The 17,487-nt window shown below is 49.3% G+C and overlaps 2 protein-coding genes across 2 annotated transcripts in view; both read left to right on the top strand.

The window, feature by feature from the left end:
• Positions 1 to 17,487, top strand: part of LOC309341032 (uncharacterized protein) — a 103,778-nt gene that overhangs the window by 53,745 nt on the left and 32,546 nt on the right. The window lies entirely within an intron of this gene.
• Positions 1 to 17,487, top strand: part of LOC309340989 (uncharacterized protein) — a 91,924-nt gene that overhangs the window by 72,025 nt on the left and 2,412 nt on the right. The window contains exons 2-4 of the mRNA XM_081860350.1: positions 12,870 to 13,362; positions 13,559 to 13,640; positions 13,920 to 14,002. Of these exons, the coding sequence (XP_081716476.1) occupies positions 12,961 to 13,362; positions 13,559 to 13,640; positions 13,920 to 14,002 (567 nt within the window). The 5' untranslated portion in view covers positions 12,870 to 12,960. The remainder of the gene's footprint in view (positions 1 to 12,869; positions 13,363 to 13,558; positions 13,641 to 13,919; positions 14,003 to 17,487) is intronic.

Genomic DNA, 17,487 nt, shown 5'->3' with positions numbered 1-17,487 from the left:
GCAGGACTTACTTGGCCCCCCACCAATATTTTATCCAAGTCAGCACCACTGGGTCATGTGGTTTCCAAATTAAAGACATAAATCTCCTTCCTTTGCACAAGTTCCAGCTTGTCAATATCCTCATTTATGCTTTTAAAAATTTATTTGCCCTTCATCTGAAGTTTTTACAATATAAACATACAGGATGAAAGCATGGCTTTCTCAAGAATAAGAATAAGAATAAGAATAATTTATTATTTATACCCCGCCCATCTGGCTGGGCCTCCCCAGCCACTCTTGGCGGCTTCCATAAAAACCAATAATACAGTAAAATCACATGTTAAAAACTTCCCTGAACAGGGCTGCCTTAAGATGTCTTCTGAATGTCAGGTAGTTGTTTATTGCTTTGACATCTGCTGGAAGGGCGTTCCACAGGGCGGGCGCCACTACCGAGAAGGCCCTCTGCCTGGTTCCCTGTAGCTTTGCTTCTCGCAATGAGGGAACCACCAGAAGGTCCTCGGTGCTGGACCTCAGCGTCCGGGCAGAATGATGGGGGTGGAGACGCTCCTTCAGGTATACTGGACCGAGGCCGTTTAGGGCTTTAAAGGTCAGCACCAACACTTTGAATTGTGCCCGGAAACGTACTGGGAGCCAATGTAGGTCTTTCAAGACCGGTGTTATATGGTCTCGGCGGCCACCCCCAGTCACCAGTCTAGCTGCCGCATTCTGGATTAGTTGTAGTTTCCGAGTCACCTTCCAAGGTAGCCCCATGTAGAGTGCATTGCAGTAGTCCAAGCGGGAGATAACCAGAGCATGCACCACTCTGGTGAGACAGTCCGCAGGCAGATAGGGTCTCAGCCTACGTACCAGATGGAGCTGATAAACAGCTGCCCTGGACACAGATTTGACCTGTGCCTCCATGGACAGCTATGAGTCCAAAATGACTCCCAGGCTGCGCACCTGGTCCTTCAGGGACACAGTTACCCCATTCAGGACCAAGGAATCCTCCACACCTGCCCGCCTCCTGTCCCCCCAAAACAGTATTTCTGTCTTGTCAGGATTCAACCTCAATCTGTTAGCCGCCATCCATCCTCCAACCGCCTCCAGACACTCACAGAGGACCTTCACCGCCTTCACTGGTTCTGATTTGAAAGAGAGGTAGAGCTGGGTATCATCTGCATACTGATGAACACCCAGCCCAAACCTCCTGATGATCTCTCCCAGCGGCTGCATGTAAATGTTGAAAAGCATGGGGGAGAGGACGGAACCCTGAGGCACCCCACAAGTGAAAGCCCAGGGGTCAAAAACAAGACAAGCCAGAGAAATCTCTCCTTTTCTTTTTTTCTTTTCTTGGATGGAGTTACAAACTTCGTTGATCAGTGGACTGTTGTGGAAATAGTGCACCTCGATTTCAGTAAGGCTTTGGACAGAGTCCTCTGTGATATTTATGTGAAGAAGCTGGTAAAGTGTGAGTGAATGAGGTAACTGTTAGGTGGATTTGACTGACCGAACCCAAAAAGGACTCCTTCATGGTTCCTCCTCATCCTGGGAAAAGTGACCAGAGGGGTGCTGCAGGGTTCTGTCCTGGGCCCGTTGTTGTTCAGCGTCTTGATAAATGACATGGATGAAGGAACTGAGGGGATGCTCCTCACATTTGAAGACAACACCAAACTGATCATAATGGCACCCTCTCTCTTCTTCAGCAACAGACAGGGAGACACAGAACAGTGCAAAAGCACAGCAGAGTGGAAGAGATAAGACTGACTTCTGTTCTTACACTTCCCAAGCCTAGGAAAGTAAACAGGGGCATGTGACATACTAGCAACAGGGTGCTCCCCCACACGCAGGAGAGAGGAGGAGGACCCCGAGCAATGCATGAAAGCCCCTATATAGACATTTTTAATTGCCCACCCTGGAGTCCAAGACCACCCCAAGAAACATCATACATACATCATAGAAGAGGTGTAGCCCAAGGACCCCCCCCCCAGATACATCATACCCACATCACAGAAAAGACTGTCAGCCCCCTCCCTGTCAGTCTATATCCTTTGGAAAGAGATAGCTGTGGCCACTCTGGTGGCTTTTGTTGGTGTTGCTGCAGGTAATAAATAGCCTTGTGGTCACGAGGAATTGGGCGGAGGGTTTTCCATCATTGGGTCTGCGTTGACATCTGTAGAAAGGATATCCTGTAAATGGGAGGGTGGGGCAGGACTGTTGGGACTTAAAGAGACAGTTATAAAGGGAAGAGATAAAAGCCAAAAAGGAGAGAATCTCCTTCAGTTTTCTTGGGAAGCTGCAAACAATAAAAATCTTGGCGAGTTAAGCATTTTATTCATTACAATATTATTATCCTATTTCCATATAATTACTACTGTTATTATATGCTAAAATTACAAAAAAGTAAAAATATAAAAGGAATTCAAAAGTAAAAAAGAAAGATTACCAGTTAAACAATTTTTTCCAGATAAAAAATAAATGGACTTGACAGAACAACAGCGGATTTTTAAAATATATATATATATTAAATAATACAAACAAATTATCAAAACCACACAGATTGTTACTGGACTGGAACCTTAAGGACTAGGAGGTGAAGGAGGTGATGGTGAAATGGACACACGATTGTGGATATCCAATGAAGATGCAAAATGAGGGAAATTATGGGAAAAGACTTAAAATTCACCACATGCTATTTGATTTTTAGATGGTACCTGACCCCATCCAAATCAGTCAAAATAAATAAATATCAGCAATAAGTGTTGGAGATGCAGACAAAATGAGGGAACCTTATTCCACATGTGGTGGATATGTCCCCAAAGGGAAAATAAAATAAAATAAAATAAATGCTATTTATTTTAAAGAAAACCAAAGCTTTCCTATTTAACATTCTAATGATTTTTCATTTGGTATGCTTATCATTAGAAAGTTAAATAGGAAAGCTTTGGTTCTTTACACGGCAATAGCGGTTAGGATGTTAATAGCAAAATACTGGAAAATGAGTTAACATCAACAAGATGAGTGGCAATTAAAGTTGTGCTGGTACCTTGAACTAGCCACAATGCCAGAACTTCCAAGAGACTGAGATCTACTCCCAGTAATAACAATCCTGCCAGTGATCTACCCATTGTCTTTGCCCAGAGTTCAGTAATAAAAATCCTGCCAGTGATCTACCCATTGTCTTTGCCCAGAGTTCTTGAGCTTTTCTCAGGGAGCAGTGACCAGAGTTGTGGATCGACCACAAGATCATCTAACAAATTAAAATTATATAAAAAATCATGCTGTAAAAGTACATACCATATATGAAGTATCCAGATAATGGAACTTATAGTGGTTTCTGCAGTGAACAACAAGTCTTACAATGTATGTAGACAGGCGCAGCATTGATTTTAGTTACAGGTGACAGCAATCTGCAGCTGTAAGGTTTTCTTCTTAAAGTGAGCCTTTTAAAACAACAAATGTAAAACAAACTTTATCCATACACAGGTTTGTTAATTTGTTAAAATATGTTGAATTATGACATTATATTCATTTACATTACTTAGAATATGTACATCGGATGAAGCCCATGATATTGTGATGTCACAGGAACCCCCCCCCAAACATTCAGTTTGTACAAACTTCACACACTCACACACTACATACGCTACGCTTCTGTTATAAATTCATAGAAAATCAACCATACATCAGATTTACACTGTTCTACTTTTATTTTACTCCATGAAGGAAGGTGTACAAAATGGGGAAGGTTTGAAAGAGGGCAGCCATAATCCCTTGAGCATACCAGCACATACACAGGAGCCCTGCCCAGTTGCTATGCCAACCCTGATGGTCCTAGACAGAAGACCATCAAGATCACAAAGAACTTGCTTATGGGCGTGGATTCAGCATGGTCTGGAACAAAGGACAATAATCAGCTCTTCCCTCTGGGGGCAGGAAACTGCAAACTCCCCTCTGTCACCTGGAAAGTACTCATGGGGAGGGGGAAAGGAAGAACCTGCCAGGTGACAGGACACTCAGGTTACCACCACAACCCCTCCCTCAACCCCTCTTTTCTGTGATGTAGATGTGATGTATCTGAGGGGTGGTCTTGGGTTACACCCCTTCTGTGATGTATGTATGATGTTTCTGGGGGTGGGCTTGATCTACAGGGTGGCAACTTCAAAAGTCTTTATAAGGCCTTGCACACCATTTTTCTGGGTCCTTCCTCTCTCCTGCAAGTGAGGGGAGCACCCTGTTGCAACAGCTCAATAAAGGCCAAGCCTACAGGCTGCTGTTTTGCTCCAAGTTATCCTGGTTGGTATCTTTGTTTTTGTCCAAGGGAGCCCTCGGATTTTTCCGTTAACAATTTGGCGACCATGCTCAGGGACTCTTGGTCCTCCTGTGAAGGTGAGGGGGGAGATAGAGGGGATCGGGCGCCACTGGGCAACCTTAGCCCAGGGATCCTTTTTCCTCTCCTTGCCTCCTCTTTGCGGGCGGTAATCAATCATCACCAGAAAGCTCAACCAGGGGAGCAAAGGCAAGGTCAAGCCGGCCAAATAAAAGGATCCTGGGATCCACGAGGGACATTCAAGGATGTGAGTATGGTTTGAAGTTAGTACGGTGGGAGGGGGGTGGAAGAATAATGTCTCCACGGCAGCTGAACTTTTCTTTTTCCTCTCCTTGACGTCTTCTCTCGGAGTGCGGCCGGAAGCGTCCTGGAAGTCCTTCTCTTCTTCGGAGTGTAGCCAAAGGGATCGTGGAAAATCTCTTTTTTCTCTCCTTGACGCCTTCTTTCGGAGCGTGGCCGGAAGGGTCATGGAAAATCTCTCTCTCTGTGTGTGTGTCATTTGCTTCCTTTCAAACCTTTGTCTTCTCGGACCCCAGTCTGGCACTGCACTGTGCAAGCGTCCAGTAGGGAGTTCCGGACATAGTTCTAAGATCAGGCAGGAGGCTGTTGTGGACGGTAGAGCGGGAGGTTCAGGAAGAAGACGGGGCCCCGCACTAGGATTAGTTTTGTGAGCAGCGCTGAGTGAATTCCGGATCCATGGTTTTTCCGGGTTAAGAGACCCATTGTTTCCAGGCTAGTTGTCTGTGGTTTAAGTTATAGGCAGGGATTGCCTTTGGATTTCTGCTAGCCTTCTCCGGTCCGATCCGTCGGAGTTTTGCCCAGAAAGGGCCGAGAGGGGCACTTGAGTGTTAGACTGAATAATACTGATAGGATATTCTTTTCTCTCTCCCCCCCCCCCTTTGTCCATCTCTTGTATCTCTGTTTATGTATCTCCTTGTGTAACTTGTTATCGAGCAACCCCCGCTCGGTATTAGAGGGAAATGGGAGCTCACTCTTCTAAACACCCTAGCGGGACTCTTCCTGACAACAAAGCTTCCATGAAGCCTTTTTGCCCCAGAGAGGATTCTAATACGCCCCTCCAGTTTGTCATCTCCAATTGGGAAAAATATATAAAATAAAATAAATTAAAGGGGCGAAATGGTCTTTCCAAGTCCAAATTGTGAGACCGTTGTAACTTTTAATGGGTGGCTTAGGCCCACCACCTGGAACCCAGGACACAGCGGCCACCTCAGGGATCCTTCAACAAAATCAAGGTGTGAACCCTTAGGGAGAGCTGAGCACATCAAATTTGTGTTGTTAAACTATAACCTAAAGCTAGAACATGAAACCGTAAACTTAATGGGGCTCAGAAGGCAGTAGATATAATAATAACCCAGCCTGAGAGCCCACGCATTAGAGATCTTAGCTTCTCTATAAATGAAGAAGAAGAAGAGAAGAAGAAGAGTTTGGATTTGATATCCCGCCTTTTACTCCCCTTCAGGAGTCTCAAAGCGGCTAACAATCTCCTTTCCCTTTCTCCCCCACAACAAACACTCTGTGAGGTGAGTGGGGCTGAGAGACTTCAGAGAAGTGTGACTGGCCCAAGGTCACCCAGCAGCTGCAGGTGGAGGAGCAGGGAAGCGAACCCGGTTCACCAGTTTACAAGTCCACCACTCTTAACCACTAAAATCTAAGGAAGCCATGTTGGGCCTTATCAATCTTAAACAGGACAAAAATGAGAATGAAGTGTGCAAATGTTTGTTAATTGAGAGAGGCTCCAAAGAGTCTTCCTCTGAGTGGGACTGAGGGGAGTTTGCAGTTTCCTGCCCCCAGAGGGAAGAGCTGATTATTGTCCTTTGTTCCAGACCATTGGCCGACCATGCCCAGGAGAAAGGCCTCTGGTTTCTTCAGGAAGGTATACTTAAATACCTTTTTCATTTGATTATAAATCATCTCCCAGAAAGCCTTAATCCTTGGGCACGTCCACCAAAGGTGAAAGAATGTACCTTCAGTTTCTTTACATTTCCAGCATTTATTATCGGGCGAATGATAAATTTTTGCAAGCTTGACTGGGGTCATGTACCATCTGTACATCATTTTCATAATATTGATGATTCCCCTTTCAAACAGGGTATGTGAACCTAGGCCAGTAGGGTCCTCCTCCTTCAGAGCCCCCTCAGCTGAGCTGTCTGGCAACCAGGATCACCTCCGGCAGGTACAGCTGATCTCCCTCCAGCAGCTGAAAGGCAAAAGTCAGTCTGTCAGTTCCTCACGAAGGGAGGGCTTCTCCACCTCCGAGAGGGCAGAGTGGGGGGCAAGGAGGGCAGGTCTGAGTCCCTGCTCTGGTTCTCTCCAATACTCACCCCTGGGGGAGGGATGCGCAACCACAGCACATCTGCAAAGAGAAGGACATGGGGACAGGTGAGTCCGTCTCTGAGCTCCTGGCAAGGCTATTCCAAGAGTTTTCTCCTGGATTCCAAGCCCTACTGCAGGGGAGGAGGGACACCCCAGGCCTTGGGGGCCAGTCCTGGCCTCCTTCAACCAGAATGTGGCTCCCCAGGCCAGGGGTAGGCAAACTAAGGCCTGGGGGCCGGATGCGGAATCGGCTTCTCAATCCGGCCCACAGACGATTCAGGAATCAGTGTGTTTTCAGATGCGTAGAATGTGTCCTTTTATTTAAAATGCATCTCTGGGTTATTTGTGGGGTATAGGAATTTGTTCATCCCCCCCCCAAAAAAAATATAGTCTGGCCCCCCACATGGTCTGAGGGACGGTGGACTGGCCCACATGGCTGAGAAAGGTTGCTGCCCCCTGCCCCAGGCTAACAAGATGGTCAATCTCCGGTTCCACTCCATCCTGTTAAAATTGAAATATCAAAACAGATCCTAGCTTTCAGAGCATGTAAACCACAGGAGTGGAAAGACCCCTGTGCCACTCACAGAAATAGGACTGTACTTCCTTCTCCCACCTTTAAACGTCTACGTAATGAAACCGAATCGACCCAAGTCTGCCTTCCTCCACTAACCTGAACTTCGCTCTTCAAGCCAAAAGACAACACTTCCCCGTCCCCGGGTGAAACCCCCTGGCCTTTCATGGGTAGAGCCGCCATCACGCCAGTGGCATGTACCTCACGGGGACTGACTGAGCGGCCGGCCGAGATGCTTTGAGCCTCGGACACTTGGCGGGTTCTGAAATGGTCATGCAGGCCAGATTCACGATGCTGACGGGCTGGATTCGCTCCTTGCTGCTTTTGCTCCAGTTTTCGCACTGCTTCCCTGCTCACTTCTTAGTCGGTCTATCTTTTCACCCGCGACCCGTGCGTAGCCCTCCGACCCCACGGGGCGCGCCAGGCCGTCCGCGCACTCCCGCCTCGCCGAAGAAGCCGCTGCCGGACGCCTTTGAAAGAGCTGAAATCACGCGCAGGGTTCTGGCTGGGCTTGGGTTGCTTCGGGTCACTTTCATTTGGATCTCCTTCGGACCGCTAGCGAGCTCTCTTTTGGCCTCCGCGAGCTCTCTTTTTCGGCTCCGACCGGCAGATCGCGGCCACCAGCCAATGGGCTCCTGGCCTCGTGGTGACCAGGCTCTTGCCAGATATATTTTTTTCCGTGTTCAGAACTGAAATCGCTGGGGGGGGGGGTTGATTTTTAGGGTTGTTTTCGCTGCTTCTTCCCTGTTGCCGCTGGCGGAAGCGTATTCAGAGCGTGCAACGACATCGGCGTGGAAACGGCGCTCGAGGTGCTTTATCTCGGCATCCCCTTCCCTTCCCCGGGCGCCTGCCTGCCGCTTCCTGGGCGGCTAAGCACCCTCCGTCTGAGGTGGTACCGTATTGGGGAGCACTGCCCGGGGGCTGGATTTGTTTCGGGCGGCCCGATTGGGTTAATTGTTTAACGGGCTGCGGGACTGTCCCCCTTTCTTGTAATCTGGTTTAATTTTTATTAAGCGGGCCTAGGTTACACGGCACAGCGTCGCTCGCGGTAGGCCCACATGTGTGCCCCACCTGTGTGTTAGGGGGTTGATCAAGGCGGCCATTTTAAGTGTGGCAATTCCCCGCCTCAGGTTTGTCTTGCGCAGCGTTCTTCGGGCTTTGGGGCTAAATTCCCTCACGAGAAGCCAAACAGAGGAAAAAAGGGGCAGCGGCGCATTAGGGCTACCACTGACCGATTCGAGCTGTTATATGAATTTTTCGCTTGCCGGGGTGGCACGACGCAGCGTCGCCATTCTGAGTAAACCACGTGGTTCCTCGGCTATGGGGATTATCGGCGCCATCTTGGGAGAGGCTAATAGACTCCACCCCTAGCTTATCGGCTTCAATTTCTCATTGCGCTTTAATTATAAGAACATAAGGACAAGGGCGGAGTTTCAGCATACGGCATTTGATTTCATTAGGTTCTGGCAAGCGCACTTTTTTGGTTCAACTGCTGTCCCAGTGGGGGGGGGGTGCTTGCTTGCCACACGGCTGCTCAGGGGGGTTGTTATAAGGGCTCTTTCTCTGGGGAGTTACGAAAGTGCTAGGAATTTAATCGTGATCAGGAGGGATTTAATATATTTTTAGTTGCTGAGGGTTAGGTTTTTCTGCGGTCAATTCCTTACTTTAATTGGTTCTTATGCAAAGGGACTAAATTTAATGGCTAAGGTTTCCTACAGTCAAATTGTGAATTTAATTGGTGTGACTCCGAGTAAGTTAATTTAAATCAATTGAGTTAAAGTGCTAGGTGCCGTGAATTCCAATTTAGCAATTACGGTTGGCTTCTAGGGCATTTTGCGTGCCAAAGTTTGGGCAGTTGGTATTGGACTTGCCTTCCTAAAATAATTGGTTAGCTGCGTGGTTAACTCCGAACTCAACTTCACGCTTCAAGCCAAAAGACAACCCTTCCCCGTCCCCGGGCAAAACCCCTGGCCTTTCATTGGTATAACCGCCACCACACTGGTGGCGTTTACCTAATAATAATAATGATAAATTTTGTGACAGCAGTCACAAAATTAAAAGACGCCTGCTCCTTGGGAGAAAGGCGATGGCAAACCTAGACAGCGTCCTAGAAAGCAGAGACATCACCTTGCCAACAAAGGTCCGTATAGTTAAAGCCATGGTTTACCCAGTGGTGGTGTATGAAGTGAGAGCTGGACCATAAAGAAGGCTGATCGCCGAAGAATTGATGCTTTTGAATTATGGTGCTGGAGGAGACTCTTGAGAGTCCCATGGATCAAACGCATCCATTCTGAAGGAAATCAGCCCTGAGTGCTCACTGGAAGGACAGATCCTGAAGCTGAGGCTCCAGTATTTTGCCCACCTCATGAGAAGAGAAGACTCCCTGGGAAAGACCCTAATGTTGGGAAAGATGGAGGGCACAAGAAGAAGGGGACGACAGAGGACGAGATGGTTGGATAGTGTTCTCGAAGCTACAAACATGAGCGACCAAACTACGGGAGGCAGTGGAAGACAGGAGTGCCTGGCGTGCTCTGGTCCATGGGGTCACGAAGAGTCGGACACGACTAAACGACTAAACAACAACAACAACAAAAGCAAATAATAATAATAATAATAATAATAATAATAATAATAATAATAATAATTTATTTCTACCCCGCCCATCTGGCTGGGTTTCCCCAGCCACTCTAAGCGGCTTCCACAGCAACCAAAAATACACAAAAATGTCACACATTAAAAACTTCCCTTAACAGGGCTGCCTTAAGATGTCTTCTGAATGTCAGGTAGTTGTTTATTGCTTTGACATCTGCTGGAAGGGCATTCCACAGGGCGGGGGCCACTACCGAGAAGGCCCTCTGCCTGGTTCCCTGTAGCTTTGTTTCTCGCAATGAGGGAACCGCCTAAAGGCCCTTGGAGCTGGACCTCAGTGTCCGGGCAGAACAATGGGGGTGGAGACGCTCTTTTGGGTATGCTGGGCCGAGGCCGTTTAGGGCTTTAAAGGTCAGCACCAGCACTTTGAATTGTGCTCGGAAACGTAGTGGGAGCCAATGTAGGTCTTTCAAGACCGGCGTTATACCTCAGCACGGCGCAGGGACTGACTGAGCGGGTGGCGAGATGCTTTCAGCCTCGAACACTTGGTGGGTTCTGAAATGGTCGTGCAGGCCAGATTCACGACCCTGGAGGGCTGGATTCGGCCCGTGGAACATAGTTTGAGGACCCCTGGTCTACACTGACTGGCAGCAGCTCCCCAGAGTTTCAGGCAGGGATTTTGTCCAGCCCTGGCAGGAGATGTCAGGGGCTGACCCTGGGACATTCTGCATGCCAAGCAGATAATCTAGGGTTCCCCATATATCCCTGCACTTACAATGTTATACTATTAGCAACCGTGGAGATTCCACCTGCCTCTTTTGAAAGAACACTCACCTGAATAATAATAATAATAATAATAATAATAATAATAATAATAATAATAATAATGTATACCCCACCCATCTGGCTGGGTTCCCCAGCCACTCTGGGCAGCTTCCAACAAAATATTAAAATACAATTGTCCATCAAATATTAAAAGCTTCCCTAAACATAATAACAACAACCATCCATTTTCAGTCCATTAAATTAGCAATTAAGCATTTCTGGAAAGGGAAATGGCATACTTTTGTATATTAGCATAAAAAGCATGCATGAGAAATTACTCATTTACCCATTTAATTATATACTCGTTATTGCTCATTTTGGCAGGGGAAAGGTCTCCCTTGGGAGGTGGGGGACTCTCCTTCCTTGGAGGTTTCTAAGCAGAGACCGGACGGCCATCTGCCATGGATGCTTGAGCGGAGATTCCTGCATTGCTGGGGGTTGGACTAGATGACCCTGGGATCCCCTCCTCTCTCTCCACTCCGGAATTCTAGGAGGAGCTTCCTTGCCTCCTGCAAAGCCCTTTTCCCTGCAAGCTCTTCCTCTGGTTTCTGGCCAAGGGAGGGAGATGCTCAGAGTCCAGCCAAGAACCTCACCCCCAAAAGGATATCTGGGCATGGGCGTAGCCAGGGGTGCAGCTGCCCCCTAAATCCATAAAAAATAATAAGAATCTGAGGTTCTGCCAAGCGAGAGAGGGCTGAGCTGGAGGGACTCGGCTTGGCAAGGGTTAAAGGGAAGTGAGCTGCCTTCCTAGAGAGGCCAGGAAGCAAGAGGGGGCTGGTCCTCCAGAGCCAAGGCCCCTCCCTCCCCAGTCCTTTCCTGCAAGGAGGGGGGGGGTGTTACTTTGGTGTCTCTCCTGCAAGGGCCGAATCGCAGCCCCCTCCTGGGATCAGGTGAGTCCATAGCTGTCAACATTCAGATTTGAAAATAAGGGATCAGCAGCCTTGAAAATAAGGGATCAGCAGCCTTGAAAATAAGGGATCAGCAGCCTTGAAAATAAGGGATCAGCAGCCTTGAAAATAAGGGATCAGCAGCCTTGAAAATAAGGGATCAGCAGCCTTGAAAATAAGGGATCAGCAGCCTTGAAAATAAGGGATCAGCAGCCTCTCCTATCTACCAATCCGGGATAGCAGCAGGAAGCAGCGGGGAAACGGCGCTGCAATAAGGGAATTTCCCGCAAAAAAAGGGAAGGTTGCCAGCTATGGGTGAGTCTCCTCTCTCTCCCCCCAAAGGGTGCAGTGGGGAGACGGGGGTCCCAGGGCTGCAGCTGGAGAGGATGCCTGGGGGGCCAGATGTGCTCCTGCAGGGGGGGACCCCAAGTCAGGGAGGAGAGGGTCCTGCCAGGGAGGGGCCAGGTCTGCCACGCTCTCCTTCCTGCAGATCAGAGGATCCCTGACTCCCACAAAATCTCCCTTTTTGAAACAAAGGAGTCCCTGGCACTTTAACTCTGTGTGACATCGCTCAGCCTCATTGTTGCACAACGGAGGAAACATGTGCAAATGGTTTTCCAAAGCTGGAGGAGGAGGTGGACTAGCCCCCCCCCCCAAAAAAAACAACTGGCAGGCAGGAAGGAAAAGTAGGAAAGAGAGGCCAGGAATAAAGAGAGGGATCCCAGGCCATAGTCTGGCTGCTGCATTGCATACCAGTTTGTGTTAAGCTATCTAATAGAACAACAAAAAAATCAAAAAATCAAGGGAGATGTCTTTGGCCCCGCCCACTTGGCCCTCTGGGGGTTGGCCAGATACATTCCTGGCCCTCAGAAGAGAGAAAAAGAGATCTCACCCCACGAATCTGTCTGGACAGCGGCAGAGATTGCAGAAAAGGAGACAGAAGCAGGGAGTGGAGGTGGGGTGAGTGTGGGGCTGGGGCTGGGGAGCAACTCCTGAGGACCCCCAGGTCAGGACCCCCACCAGAGAAAAGCATCCATTTATCACAAGATACAAATGACTCCCTTGTCATTCGGTTCTGACTTCATGCATTGACTAGAAGGATGGAGAAACCAGGTTGATTAATCTGACAGAAATCCCTTCCGTTGCCTCCACATTTTGCATTGCTAGAAGGCTAGAGATGTATTTCTTCTCCTCTTCCTCCTCCTCTTTCTTTTCAAAAAGATAGCTCATGGTCTGGGATGTGGTGCAGTCCAGCCCTGGTTCCCAGCAAGACTCATCTGTACTTGCTCAGGGAACCATTCCCCCCCCCCTCCCCGTCCTACAAATTCTGTAACAGAACAATGTATTTGCTTTGTAGGATTTGCTACAGCTTCATATTTAGACGGATAGAACTTGGTAGAAGACCAAAGGGTTCCTTCCGATCTTTCAGAGGCTTCCTGAGAGCACAGATGGATGAGCAAGACTCAGCTGGCCCCAAAGCAGGAAGAGGCCATGCCAACCAAACTGGGAGCAGTGGGGGGTTCTGGGAAAACCCAGTGCAGAAGATTCTGGGTGAGGAGGACACCCTCCGCTCAGAGGTGCAGAGCCAGCAGATGAGGCAGTTCTGCTGCCAGGAGGCCAAAGGACCCCGAGAGGTTTGCAGCCGACTCTACCACTTTTGCCACCAGTGGCTGAAGCCGGAAAGGCACACAAAAGCTGAGATGCTGGACCTGGTGATCTTGGAGCAGTTCCTGGCTGTCCTTCCCCCAGAGATGGAGAGCTGGGTGAGGGAATGCGGAGCGGAGACCAGTTCCCAGGCGGTGGCCCTGGCCGAAGGTTTCCTCCTGAGTCAGGCAGAGGAGAGAAAGCAGGTGAGAGAGACTTTCCTCTGGATACTCCCAAGGGGCTCCAAACAGGACAGAAAACATCCCATAATGGTCTGCTGATGGCCCATCCGTTTTCTGGGAAAGCATCCATGGAATGAGATCTCACACCCTTCAAGTCTTTGTCATTCTCTTTCTAGTATTTCTCCCCATTCTCTGTTTTGAATCCTTGTTTCTTTTTCAGGGAAAGGATCTCTTTGCAGAAATGGACCTGGATTCCTGTGAGGCAGAGAGGCCTCCGTTGGACACCAGAGAGAGGTCACTGGGTAAGGAGGAAGGAGGCTTTTCTCCATTTGGTCTCGTTCTGTAGTTTTCCAACTCATCTGAGGGTTCTTTTCATCTTGTTTTGGGGGAGACAGTTGGGAAGAAGGGTCCAGAGGAGGAGAGATGTATTTCTGCACAAACAAACATGAAATGGGCACAAACCTCCAAATGCTCTCAGCAGGAAAGGCTTTCTCAAAGGCCCATCTGCAGTTAGAGATGCCCTGTTTCACCTGTGAGAAACTGGCACTCCAGACGTCCTGCTTACCTTTTTTCTCTTGCAGATGGCAGAAGGATGTCGGAAAGACCTCCTGATCCACCTTTTCATGGGGGCAGAAGGGAAGCAGCGGCTGTGGAACCAGATCAGGTCAGGGGAAGCTGCCTTGTGGGGACAGAGGCCGAGGGATGGAGCAGTATCTTGGACTGGTTGGGCACAGAGGAATGGTGGGAGGAAGAAGCCGGGGAACCAGGAAGGGAAGATGGCTCAGAGCCGAAGGAGTGGAAGTGGAGGAAGCATGAGCGGGAAGAGGGAGAAGCCTGGGAAGAGGAGGTGTCAGAAGCTGAAGGGGAAACAGGGCTTAGTGAGCTGGGAGACTCTGTAGAAGAATGCAGTGCAGAATCAGAGGCAGAAGAGGAAGGAGGCAAGTTGGAGAGGAAAGTCGAGAGGCTGAGGTGAGTCAGGAGAAGGAGAAGCCACCGGTGGTTCCCTCTTCCTTCTGCCAGAAGCCACCCTCTCTGCTTGTCTCCCAGAGTCAATAATAATAATAATAATAATTTATTATTTATACCCCGCCCATCTGGCTGAGTTTCCCAGCCACTCTGGGCGGCTCCCAATCAGTATTAAAAACAATACAGCATTACATATTAAAAACATCCCTGAACAGGGCTGCCTTAAGATGTCTTCTGAACGTCAGGTAATTCTTTATCTCTTTGACATCTGATGGGAGGGCGTTCCACAGGGCGGGCGCCACTACCGAGAAGGCCCTCTGTCTGGTTCCCTGTAGCCTCACTTCTCGCAATGAGGGAACTGCCAGAAGGCCCTCGGCGCTGGATCTCAGTGTCCGGGCTGAACGATGGGGGTGGAGACGCTCCTTCAGGTATACAGGACTGAGGCCGTTTAGGGCTTTAAAGGTCAGCACCAACACTTTGAATCGTGCTCGGAAACGTACTGGGAGCCAATGCAGATCTCTCAGAACCGGTGTTATGTGGTCCCGGCGGCCACTCCCAGTCACCAGTCTAGCTGCCGCATTCTGGATTAATTGCAGTTTCCGGGTCACCTTCAAAGGTAGCCCCACGTAGAGCGCATTGCAGTAGTCCAAGCGTGAGATAACTAGAGCATGCACCACTCTGGCGAGACAGTCCGCGGGGAGGTAGGGTCTTAGCCTGCGTACCAGGTGGAGCTGGTAGACAGCTGCCCTGGATACAGAGTTAATCTGCGCCTCCATGGACAGCTGTGAGTCCAAAATGACTCCCAGGCTGCACACCTGGTCCTTCAGGGGCACAGTTACCCCATTCAGGACCAGGGAATCCTCCACACCTGCCCGCCTCCTGTCCCCCAAAAACAGTACTTCTGTCTTGTCAGGATTCAACCTCAATCTGTTAGCCGCCATCCAACCTCCAACCGCTTCCAGGCACCCCCTGCAATGCAGGAATCTGCTAGATCATCCAAGACAGATGGCCATCCAAAAGAGGCTTACTTTATTTCTAGATTGATAACTGAGGGCAATGAAACAATCGCTGAGATGGCTAGAGCGCCGGTGATGGATAACTCATTCTGAAGCTGACCGGAAACGGGTTACAGCTCAATGTCGAGCCTACCAAGTGGCGGTAGTGACAGCAAAGAAGACTTTCTTCGCCGCCTCTATTGCATCTGCAGAAAACAGCAGCAGGAGACTTTTTCAGGGGGTTCGCAATTTAGTGGAACCACCTGCTACATCGGGGCCCAGTATGGGCCACATGATCTCCTGCAATGATTTTGCAAAGTTTTTTGCAGATAAAGTCACTCAGATTCAGGAAGAGGTAGACTCCACCGTGGGAGCAGGGCCGGGGCGGGAGAGAGATAGTGTCCTGTCTAGTCAAGTTGTGTGGGATCGGTTCCAATCTGTTACCTCCGAGGATGTGGACCGGCTGCTTGGACAAGTGAAACCAACCACCTGTCTCCTTGATTCTTGCCCATCCTGGCTTATAAAAGCTAGCTGGGAAGGGCTGGGAGATGGGCTTCGTGGGGTCGTGAATGCTTCTCTCTGTGAGGGAGCCTTCCCAGAACTGCTGAAAAAGGCGGTTATCAAACCGCTTATTAAAGAACCATCTTTAGATGGTGCCAATGTGGCTAACTATCGCCCAGTCTCAAATCTTCCATTCTTGGGCAAGGTGATTGAGCGAGTGGTTGCTGAACAACTCCAGGCACGCCTGGAAGAAGTGCACCATTTGCATCCCTTCCAGTCGGGATTCAGGCCTCATATTGGGACTGAAACTGCCTTGGTCGCACTGGTTCGATGAAGTCCGGTGGACCAGGGACAAAGGTGAGAGCTGTTTCCTAGTTCTGCTGGATCTCTCAGCGGCCTTTGACACCATCGACCATAACATCCTTCTGGACCGTGGTGAGGGGCTGGGAGCTGGGGGCACTGACATACAGTGGTTCCGCTCCTTCCTCCTGGGCCGTGTCCAAAAAGTGGTGGTGGGGGATGAGTGTTCAGACCCCTGGGCTCTCACTTGTGGGGTGCCTCAGGGTTCCGTCCTCTCCCCCATGCTTTTCAACATCTACATGCAGCCGCTGGGAGAGATCATCAGGGGGTTGGGGCTGGGTGTTCATCAGTATAAAGATGATAGCCAGCTGTACCTCTCTTTCAAATCGGAACCAGTGAAGGCGGTGAAATTTCTGTGTGTCTAGAGGCGGTTGGAGGATGGATGGCGGCTAACAGATTGAGGTTGAATCCTGACAAGACAGAATTACTATTTTGGGGAGACAGGAGGCGTGGTGTGGGGGACTCCCTGGTCCTGAATGGGGTAACTGTGCCCCTGAAGGACCAGGTGCACAGCCTGGGAGTCATTCTGGACTCGCAGCTGTCCATGGAGGCACAGGTCAATTGTGTGTCCATGGCAGCTGTTTATCAGCTCCATCTGGTATGCAGGCTGAGACCCTACCTGCCCGCAGACTGTCTCTCCAGAGTGGTGCGTGCTCTGGTTATCTCTCGCTTGGACTACTGCAATGCGCTCTATGTGGGGCTACCTTTGAAGGTGACCAGGAAACTACAACTAATCAAAAATGCAGCAGCTAGACTGGTGACTGGGAGCGACCGCCGAGACCATATAACACCGGTCTTGAAAGACCTACGCTGGCTCCCAGAACGTTTCTGAGCACAATTCAAAGTGTTTCTGCTGACCTTGAAAGCCCTAAACGGCCTCGGTCCAGTATACCTGAAGGAGCGTCTCCACCTCCATCGTTCTTCCCAGACACTGAGATCTAGTGCTGAGGGCCTTCTGGCGGTTCCTTCGCTGTGAGAAGTCAAGTTACAGGGAACCAGGCAGAGGGCCTTCTCGGTAGTGGCACCCGCCTTGTGGAACGCCCTCCCACCAGATGTCAAGGAGAAAAATAACTACCAAACTTTTAGAAGACATCTAAAGGCAGCCCTGTTTAGGGACACTTTTAATGTTTAAGAGATTATTGTCTTTTAGTGTTTTTTGGAAGCCGCCCAGAATGGCTGGGGAAACCCAGCCAGATGGGCGGGCTATAAATAATATATTGTTGTTGTTGTTGTTGTTGTTGCCAGATGGGCGGGCTATAAATAATATGTTGTTGTTGTTGTTGTTGTTGTTGTTGTTGTTGTTGTTGTTGTTATTAACAGGAAGGAA

The sequence above is a fragment of the Podarcis erhardii genome (genome assembly GCF_964252035.2).
Source record: "Podarcis erhardii genome assembly, chromosome: 4".
Classification (NCBI taxonomy): domain Eukaryota; kingdom Metazoa; phylum Chordata; class Lepidosauria; order Squamata; family Lacertidae; genus Podarcis; species Podarcis erhardii.
This window is presented reverse-complemented; position numbering and strand designations above follow the sequence as displayed.